The sequence below is a fragment of the Zingiber officinale genome, chromosome 3B, assembly GCF_018446385.1.
Source record: "Zingiber officinale cultivar Zhangliang chromosome 3B, Zo_v1.1, whole genome shotgun sequence".
Lineage (NCBI taxonomy): Eukaryota > Viridiplantae > Streptophyta > Magnoliopsida > Zingiberales > Zingiberaceae > Zingiber > Zingiber officinale.
In genome coordinates, this window is record NC_055991.1 from 124,263,321 (window position 1) to 124,274,087 (window position 10,767).

The 10,767-nt window shown below is 42.9% G+C and overlaps 1 protein-coding gene across 1 annotated transcript; it reads left to right on the plus strand.

The window, feature by feature from the left end:
• The first annotated feature begins 518 nt into the window (after positions 1 to 518).
• On the plus strand, positions 519 to 3,334 carry LOC121968581. Its single transcript, XM_042518899.1, has 2 exons — positions 519 to 1,851; positions 3,281 to 3,334. The coding sequence occupies exon 1, from the start codon at positions 582 to 584 to the stop codon at positions 1,839 to 1,841; it is 1,260 nt and encodes a 419-aa protein (XP_042374833.1). The 5' UTR covers positions 519 to 581; the 3' UTR covers positions 1,842 to 1,851; positions 3,281 to 3,334.
• Positions 3,335 to 10,767: the final 7,433 nt, after the last annotated feature.

A 10,767-nucleotide genomic window follows, 5' to 3' on the forward strand; every position in this document is an offset into this window, starting at 1 on the left:
TTTAACAACGCTTTTAGTGAAAAGCGTTGTCTATTTCATTATTTTGTTATTAATAGACAACGTTTTTCTAAAAACCGTTGTCTATTAGTGATTTTTATGGGTCAAAGACAACGTTTCGTAAAAAGCGTTGTCTATTAGTCTTTTTTTTTAGTGTGTATGACAACGATTTTTAAAAAGCGTTGTCTACTGTCAAGTTATCATCTCAATCTTAAGTGATCTAGACAGCTTATCTGAAGATCTGACGGCTGGATCTTCATCCATCTTCATCACAATATGGACGGCCCAGATTAAAGAAGGAGAAAACTTCGTTTCCTTTTACCCATGCGACGACACAGTGCTGGTGATTCCTTTTTGTTCGCGACATCTCCTCTCTCGCGGCTAGGGCACACGACCTCCTACCGCCGGCCGTCTCTTCTTCCTCACCACCGGCCGGCAACTCTTTCTTCTCTTCACTGCCGCCGGCCGAACCTCCATAGCCCACCCTTCTTCTTGATTCCAGCGACGACAGCAGCAATCACCGACGATGACTCCAAGCATCCACCTCACCTGTACGCCATGTGGTTGAAGCACATCGATGCATCATGGGGGTTCTCTGTCTCAGGTCCGAAAGGCTATTTCCTTTTCGCTATTCCCCGTCCTTTCCGTCTCCTTCAAAGTTGGCCTTTTGGTTGATACGAGGAACATCTCCCGCTCTCACCGACAACACCGTCTCGTCTCCTGCGCTTCCAATCCACCCGACTACAGTGCCGCCTCGGCGCAGGTGGACATGTTCCGCGGCCGGGACGGTGTCTAGTCCTCTCGCCAGCAGACCGTGGTCGTCCTCTGGGACCTCGACAACAAGCCACCCCGTGGTCCCCCATACGAGGCCGGCCTCGCCCTCCGCCGAGCCGCCGAACTCTTCGGCCGCGTTCTCGAGGTTTCTGCCTACGCCAACCACCACGCCTTTGACCACCTCCCCCAGTGGGTCCTCGACCAGTGCCGTGAGCGCCGCCACCTTGACGTCCTCGAGCGTAAAGGCCTGGTCGAGCCCGCCGAACCCCTACACCTGCGGCGTCTGCGGCCGCAAGTGCCGAACGAACCTCGACCTCAAGAAGCACTTCCGCCAGCTCCACCAACGCGAACGCCAGAAGAAGCTCGACCGCATGCGCTCCCTCAAGGGGAAGAAACGGCAGAGATACTGGGAGAGGTTCATCGCTGGAAACTACAAGTACGAGGAGGCTGCCCGGTCTCTGCTTGCCCCCAAGACTGGATACGGCCTTGCTTCGGAGCTTCGGCGGGCAGGTGTCTTCGTTAAGACAGTCGAGGACAAGCCGCAGGCCGCGGACTGGGCGCTCAAAAGGCAGATGCAACACTCGATGTCGCATGGGATTGATTGGTTGTTTCTGGTGTCGGACGACTCAGATTTTTCCGATATGGTCAGGAGGGCGAGGGAGGCTGATCTGAGGACGGTGGTGGTTGGGGATGGACGGACAGCTCTCGGATGCCAGGCTGATATTTTGGTCCCTTGGCTACGGGTGGAGAATGGGGAGGTCGGGGAAGAACAACTATTGCAGTCAGGATGGAACACAACCTTCTCGGAAATGGATGATTATGACGATTTTAGCGACAATGATCAAGGATCATTTTCTTCTTCGAGTTTCTATGAGGATGAAATGCCTGATTTAGACTTGATTGTCGATGAGATCGTCATTGGGAATTCCAGATTAGGTACTCTTGGCTCCTCAGCTTTCTCAGAGGAGGTGGTGGAAGATGGTGAAGGATTTCAAGTCTTTGGATCACCGAAGAGTAATGACCATTTGTTCTTCCATAGCGAGGAAGAGGACAGTGATCCCTTCATCTGATCAACAAAAGGTTAACAGCAGAGAGGAAATAAACATTTCTTTCCTAGATGTCTAACAGCTGCCATGATATTCATCCATTTCTTTCCTAGATGGCTGACTCATTTCTTTCCTAGATGTCTGACTCAATTATTTTCCTGAGTGAGAAATAAACATAAATCTGTTAGTGAATTCTTAACATTTGTCAAGCTCTTTTCATCAAACCACGCAATAGTCTATCAAGGGTAAGGATAGCTGAAAAATGAAATGCTATTGTTCATAGGAAAACCCTTTGGATGCTGATAGGTTAGCTGATTGAGTCTTTGCTATTTTAGAGCTTTATGTAGATTTCATTTCATGCTTTAGGTTTCTTTCTATGTTTTTCTTCATGTTGTCTTTCATATTGAGTAATGTTTTATGTGAATGTTAAGTGCTTGTATTAATTTGACCTCCTATGTTTCAATTTGCACACATTATGATTTCATTGACTCATGCCCATCAAGTGTTTGATTAAATGTCTCTTCCATTATATAGATTTTAGTTGATACATTTTCTTTAGTTTAATTCCATGTAATACTTGTTAGTTTAGTGATTTATGTTCCTATGATGTTTGTTCTTTATTTGAATGCAATTAATTTAGGTTTTGTTACATGCTCTAGTTTTTGTTTCACTAGATGTTTACTTGATGTGTTTTTACTTTCCATGCTCTAGGTTAGATTGGATCAAAAATCCAGACTACGAATAAGTGAGTTTCCTACTTTTCCTTGTAAATTGTTGACATGCATATATAGTTTGTCATTGGATGATTATCTCATCTGTAATGAAAATATATCTATTTTCATTTATCTTTTATTTGTCTTTGGTATTAAAAGACAATAGTTTAAACTTCTTATCTTCTACTAAGAAGACAACGCTTTTTTATGCATTGTGAGACCTTATCATATGTTCAAAACAATTTGTATTGATGGATGCCTAGTGAGCATAGCTGGTGAATGTACTAGAATGTGTTTTATGCTATATGATTTGCCAAACAAAGAATGATATGCAATGAATGACAAATAATATAGTCTGTAGATGTATCTTACTGTTGCTTGTTCAATAGACGAGGACTACTTATTATCTTGTCAAACATGTGACAATGAGAAGGAATTTCAGTAATGTGAGAAGAATATATCTATGTGATTTATAGCATTAATATGCCTGTTAAAGAAATGTAGCCAGTAAAATATAAAACCAATCCAAGATATCATTCTAGGTTCTATGTATAGAATCATGTGTGTCTTTGGTTGCCTTTTTTTCTTGTGCACTAATTTACCTGCCAAATTAAAGATCCATTTCTTTCTTCTGTCTTTCTCAATCCAAATTTTCTCATTGTTGTATGGTGTGAACTGTGACCTTTGTTTTCAACTTTAAGAGTGAAAATTTCTTTTGCATAATACTGATGGTATTATTTTCTGTGGCAGATACACAGTGGTAGGTGTTTTGTCCCAGTCTCAAGCCGACAATCCTTTTTGATCAGTATATCTAGTAGAAGTAAGCATGCAGATCGTTGTCTTCGAGGTCGGCTTGTTTTTTTTTGTTTTAAATTCGAATGTCACTATCTACTTTGAAACAGAACTATTTAGTCTTTGTGTATAGTTGAATTCTCCTGTAAATACTAATACTTTGTAATTGAATTCTATTGTTTTGGTACGAGTTTGAAATCATTAGCTGAGCTAATTAATGTTATTTTATATGTCAAATTCAAATCTAGACATGGTAAAAGAAAATTAATAGTTTTGTAAATATAAAAAAATGATTTTGTAAATAGATTTTTTTTTATTTTTATTTTAAAAAGACAACGCTTTTAAAGCGTTGCACAAGTGTTGTCTTTGCCAAATACAACAACGCTTTTAAAGCGTTGCAAAGATGATATTTTTGCAAAAAATACACAACGCTTTTAAAGCGTTGTCTTCGCTACAAACGACAACGCTTTAAAAGCGTTGTCGTTGAGCAGACTTTTAACAACAGTGCCTTTAACAACGCTTTTTCAGGCACAAAGACAACGCTTTAAAAGCGTTGTCTATTAGCTTTTTTCTTGTAGTGGATGAGCGTTGAGAATAATGAAGGGTATGGGACCTTCGTTATTGTGTTGTGAACAACGAGTGAAGTTGTAAACAACGTTAGATAACTCTTCAGGGGGAGAGTTTTTGATGTGTGCCAATAGGGGGAGAATGTGTGGTTAAGTTAGACCTTCATTACCTGAAGAGGGAGTTTGCCCTCTGGGAAAGAGGAGAATGAAGGAAACCATCATTCTTACATTGGCATGAAGGAGAGTTGAGGCTATGAGATTAGCCTAACTTAAAGGTATTGTCAAATATCAAAAAGGGGGAGATTGTTGGTGCAATATTCCCTAGGTCAAGGTTGACCTGGTTGACTGAGTTTGAATTGGGTCAAGCTCGAGTCTTGATGTTTGGGTTTTGATGTTTGACAATATATGGAGACAAGACATGGAGATTGCAGGTACAATTGTTCATGTGGGGAGATTGTGAAGAAGAGTCAAGTAGGTCAAGGTTGACTGGATACTTGACTGGAAAATCCTTGTGAGTGAAGTCAGGTGAAAGTCCTAACTAGAAGGTTAGGCAGACTAGAAAATCCTCGTGAGTGAAGCCAGGTGAAAGACCTAGTGAGTGAAGCTAGGATGTTGGGAAATCCTGGTAAGTGAAGCCAGGTGAAAGACCTAGTGAGTGAAGCTAGGAAGTTGGGAAATCTTGGTGAGTGAAGCTAGGTGAAAGACCTAGTTAGTGAACCTAGGCAGAAGGAAAGTCCTAGTGAGTGAAGCTAGGTAGATGGAAAGTTCTAGTGAGTGAAGCTAGGCAGCTGTGGAAAGTCCTGGTGAGTGAAGCCAGGTGAAAGTCCTGGTGAGTGAAGCCAGGTGACGTGAAGTCTTAGTGAGTGAAGCTAGGCAGAAGGGAAGTCCTGGTGAGTGAAGCCAGGCAAGGAAAATCCATATGGATCAAGGTTGATCGGGCATTTGGTGTTGGGAAGTCCAAGTAGGTTAAAGGGATTGACCGGATACTTGGCATGAGAAAATCCAGATGGGTCAATGTTGACCAGACATCTGGTGGAAGTCCAAGTGGGTCAAAAGGATTGACTGGACACTTGATGAGGAAGTCCTAGCAGGTCAAGGGTGACCGGATGCTAGGCATGATAAACCAACAGGTCATGGTTGACCGGATGTTGGTGTAGGGGACTTTGGATTTGTTTTTGGGCAAAAACAGGAGCTGAATCGATCAGCCGATCGATTGGCTCATGCCAAATCGATCGGCTTATCGATTGGGTGAGTCCCCGCGACAAGGCTCCTCCCAATCGATCAGTGGATCGATTGGGGAGAAGTGTCGCGCGAACAGAAAGCCTCCTAATCGATCGCCTGATCGATTGGGAGCCTCCAATCGATCGGGCGATCGATTGGGAGCTGCGACTTTTCGTGATAAGCCTTGGATCGATCAGCCGATCGATCCAGGCGATTCCCAGCAGCACAGAGGCGCTCTAGATCGATCGACTGATCGATCCAAAGCCTCCCCAATCGATTGAGAGCAATTCAATCGATTGAGATTTGACTGTTGGCGCAGGATATAGCTGTTGGCGAGTGTTTCCCACAGCAGAACTTCCTCGATTCTTCTCCACGCTACACTGCGATCCTCTCCTGCTCTCTTCGCCAGATCTTGAAGGTTCTTGGAGGCTAGTGCTGGTGCACGTCCAAGTCAAGAGGCGAGTTTCAACAAGAAGAAGAAGCTAGGGTTAGAGTTTTCTTGTGCATATCTTGTAAGCTTTTGCTTGTATTATATTTCCCTTCCCTTTCTTCTTGTACTGTGAGCTTGTAGGGCTTCTCCGCCTTCGGTAGTTACCGAAAAGGAGTGTTTACATAGTGGAGGGTGCGTGAGTGTGTGGATCCTTAGATTAGTCACCTCTTCTTGAGGTGGATACCAAGTAAATCCCTAGTATTAGCATTGAGTGTTGTTTCTTTGTATTTCCGCTGCATATCATTGAAGAAACAAGCAACGAAGAGCATGAGATCGCGCCGAGCTATTCATCCCCCCCTCTTGCTATATTTCAGTCCCAACAGCAGATACAACTTTTCTGATCATAAAAAGGCTCTCCTCTGAGCAAGCTGCTCGTACTACAAGTTCACTGCAACTCTTCAAGCTACTCCATCCGGAAGTACCGACCGAGCCTCAAATTCTATATTTTGTCGGTATATTAATTTTTAGCTTGCATTGTATTATTTCATTAGTAAGATAGTAGGATTGTTACTATCTTGCTCATTTGTACAATTTGCTTCTTTCCGAGGATTTCGGAAAGAAGAGTTATAGTGGATTGCCCATCGGTGCGGTCAAGAATCGCGGGCCTTTGAGTAGGAGTCGACTTAGACTCCAAACGAAGTAAACGAACTAGTCTTTCATTTTACTTTCCGCTGCACGACTTTGGATTCTAAAAGTAAATGTAAAAGTTTTAAAAGTGTGATATTCACCCACCCCCTCTATCGCACCCATCCGATCCAACATAATCGAGATGTGTAGGTACGAAGGAGCCGAAGCACAGCATCGCCCTCAACGCAACGAGAGACGAACATGAGTCAGAATCTTCTCTCAACGACGAGGAAATGGTAATGATGGTAAGACACTTTAAAAAGTTGTTTAATTCAAGTAAAACTAACCATCTGCAGGGTAGAAAGAAAAGGACGATCAGGTGCTACCACTGCAACGAAGAAGGGCACATCAAAGACAACTGGGACATGGACAAGGACAAAGGAAAGAAGCTTGCCCAAACAAAAAGTTCAAGACACTAAAAGTGACGTGGGACGATACGTCGTCCGAATTAGAAATCGAGGCCTTCTCCGGACTTGCATTAATGACAAGTCATCAAGATGAGGACTACGATTCAAGCTCGTCCGAAATGAGCATCAAGAGTATCGATGAAGGGGGAGCTACGTCGGAAGAAAGCTGCAGTTCAGGGGGAGCCATGGATAACGAGATCGACAAGGTAAGTCAGATATGATCTCTTCCTCTCGATAAATTATTTAAATTTGTTAAAATATTAACTAAAGATTGCTGTAAATTAGAAAAAGGGATTAAAAATTTAAAATTAATTCTAGCTAAATCTTGTCCATTAGAAGAGTTTGACAAAGTAAAATTATAAAATGATAATTTACTAAAAGAAATAAATAACTTAAAAAAATATTGCATACTCATCTAATACAAGTTTTAGAATATTCAATAATCTAAATTGATATTTTAGATATCACAAGGGATAAATTAGAAATATTTCAAAAAAATATGTCCCTAAGAAATACCTAATTATCCCAGTTGGCTGGAATCTATATTGAGTTCCGAAGTCATGTTTAACTTGAACCTTAATTTAGATTTAGCGCTTTCAGTAAGAAAATTAAACGTTTAATTTCTGTATAAGGCTTTGTCTAGAAGTAGTTGATAACCCAATAACCAAGAAGGCTTAGTGGTTCGCCACAGCGTAGAAGTCAAAATATTGAAATAAAATGTTTAATTGACTAATTGATAAAGCATTAAATTGGGATTACTTAATGTTATAAAAAAAATTTCAAATATTTTTCTTACTTGAAAATGTCTCAATAATATTTTGCAAAAATGTCTAACTTAGATTTTTTTTTAGAAAATTTTTCGACTTGAATTTTTTTGGAAATTCTCAAAAAAAAAAATTCTTGCAAAAAAAACTTGGAAAAATTTTCTCAAATTTTTTTTTATAGTTAGTCAAAAATATCTTTTTGCTTGGAAGTTTTTTACTTAGAAATTTTTACAATTTTTTTCAGTATTATCAAAATTTGATAAAGTTATCTCAAAAATTTTCTACCCTTAGATTTTTTTTTGGTACCCCATTTTTATGTGATCAAACGGGGAGAAAGAAAAGATTAAGTCTAGGTGGAGTATATTCAATTTTTTTCTTTTACTTTATGTCTCTTTACCCTATCTTAACTTAGGTTACTCACATAAAAAAGGGAGAGATTGTTGGAACCCCAAGGTTGTTTTGATGTGATCAACCAAGTTAGGTTATGTGTTGTGGTGTTTTAACCTTGTGTCTAAGTGTGTAGGAGCTTAGGAACACAAGAAGTCGAGCAAAAGACACAGCTAGCGAGAAGGACGGCACGGGAGAGAACCAACGGGCTTGGTGCGTCCGAGGGATGAGGTGCTGCAGAAGAGTACGTGAGCGGACGAGAAGGAAGCGCGCGACGTTTCTAAGGGACAAGAAGCCGAAGTGGAAGGTTGCTCGAGAATGCTGAAATTGGATTCGGGTGAGCTTTATTTCGATTGGCCGAAATCACCCAAGCGAGCAGAGTGGAAGATCTGGACCAAGGCGAGCAGAACCAGAGCAGAGAGCCTGGACCGTAAAAAGTCAACAAAGTTGACTTTGAGGGTCCGGGCACCCGGAATGTGACTTTTGACCAGATAATGTTTGACAGTGATCTGTTACGAAGGGGATACTTCCAGGCGCCTAGAACCCTCCAAGCGCCCCAACCAAGGCTATAAATACAGTCTTGGTTCAGAAGCTTTTCAATCAATTAAGCTATCACTGTAACAACACTTGTGCGCTCTTCTTTTAGTGTAGCTTCTCATTTCTGTACTTTCACTGCTATAAGAGGCTTCTCCGTCTGAAGGATATACTTAGTGTGATCCATTCCTTGGATTAACAACCTCCCCGGTTGTAACCAAGTCAAATCCGTTAGCCTTATTTTTTTTAGTTACTTTATTTATTTAATTTACGCAAGTGTTCTTTGAAAGTCCAAGAAGGGCATTTTGGTTTTATATTGTGTAGGGCTATTCAACCCCCCTCTGATAGCCGATCACCAAGGGGGACCAACAAAAAGAACTGTTGAAGACGAGTGCGGATGTGTGTGTACCTGACCAAGGAAGAGGACCTCCCTTTTTATATGACTTCTACATACCTGTTGAGTCTGACCGTTGTCAGAGAATGTCGGGTGTTAGGGTCTGTCGCGTGAGAGAGGATGTACGGCTGCCTCTTATTGGTGGAAGGAAGGTTCCCATTTCAGGGAGTGGAAGACCACTGGAATATTCCCTGGCGTATGACAGTTATTCTCTGATAGGAGGTTACAATTCTTTGATATCGTTGTCGCTTAATGCATTCCGTCCTGCCTAGGTTCAGCTACAGATAGCTCAGGATGACCGCTCAGATGTACCACCATGATTGAGCCTTGATGAGGAGGATGAGCTGTGGCAAACCGATCGAGTTTTATCTGAGACTATGGTGAGAGACCCATCTTTCATGATTTGACCGTTGAAGAGCCGATTAGGAGTTATTTTAGTAAAAGTACTAGAACTATCTATAAAGCCTGAGTCGGGGAGATCTAATCAGCCGGGGGCAGGCCAGGAACTAGTTCAAGCTTCGCCTTACGTCCCAGATCTGGGGACCTGCCCTACCTGTGACTGACCAGGAATTATACGGCTGATGATGTGAGGCAGTGTAACTCCCATCTTTCCACGTCCTCTTGACTTTTAACCTCCTAGTCTTATTGGGCCCCTCCTTTAAGCACCATATCACAAGCCTCCTCTCCAAATTTAGTCGAATGAGGCTCAAGTCCGACTGACTAGACCCTGACATGCTTGTGACTCAACCTACATACAAGGAACTGGCATGTGGCTGAATATTTTTACAAAGACTAAAACTTGTATCACTATCCCAGTGCTGTTATTGGCCTGGTGATGGTGGCAATGTTTGAATAGTGAAGGCAAAACAAATGCTCATGTTGTTGACAAGTGGTCGCCAGAGTCGTGCTTGCTTATACCTCGTATTAGGGCAAGAGTTTGTAGTTCGATCGAGAGGTCGTTAATTACAAGAGAATGTTTGCTTATAACTCGCGCTAGAGCGAGAGTCTGGAAAGTCGACCGAGAGGTCGTTGGTCGTTAGAGCATGTTTACTTATAACTCGTGTTGGGGCGAGAATCTGGAAAGTCGACTGAGAGGTCGTTGGCCACGAGAGCATGCTCGCTTATAACTCACATTGGGGCGAGAGTCTGGAACGTTGGTCGTGAGAGCATGCTCGCTTATAACTCGCGCTGGGGCGAGAGTCTGGAAAGCCGACCGAGAGGTCGTTGGTCGCGAGAGCATATTCGCTTATAACATGCGCTGGGGCGAGAGTCTAAAACGTCGACCGAGAGGTCATTGGTCGCAAGAGCATGCTCGCTTATAACTCAAGCTGGGGCGAGAGTCTGGAACGTTGACCGAGAGATCGTTGGTCGCAAGAGCATGCTCGCTTATAACTCGCGCTGGGGTAAGAGTTTGGAACGCCGACCGAAAGGTCGTTGGTTGTGAGAGCATACTTGTTTATGACTTGCGTTAGGGTGAGAGTCTGAAATGGCGACCGAGAGGTCGTTGGTCGCGAGAGCGTGCTTGTTTATAACTCGCATTAGGGCGAAAGTCTGGAACGCAGACGAGAGGTCGTTGGTTGCGAGAGCATGCTTGCTTATAACTTGCACTAGGACAAGAGTCTAAAACTCCGACCGGGAGGTCATTGGTCACGAGAGCATGCTCGCTTATAACTCACGTTAGGGCGAGAGTCTGGAATGCCGAATGAGAGGTCATTGGTCGCAAGAGCATGCTCGTTTATAACTTACACCGGGGCGAGAGTCTGAAACGCCGATCAAGAGGTCATTGGTCGTGAGAGCATGCTCGCTTATAACTCGTGCTGGGGCGAGAGTCTGGAACTCCAACCAAGACATCATTGATCGCGAGAGCATGCTCCCTTATAACTCGCGCTGAGGTGAGAGTCTGGAATACCTACCAGGAAGTTGTTGGTCACAAGAGCATGCTCACTTATAACTCGCACTGGGACGAGAGTCTGGAATACCGACCAGGAGGTCGTTGGTCACGAGAGCATTCTTGTTTATAACTCATGCTGAGGTGAGAGTCTGGAAAACCGACTG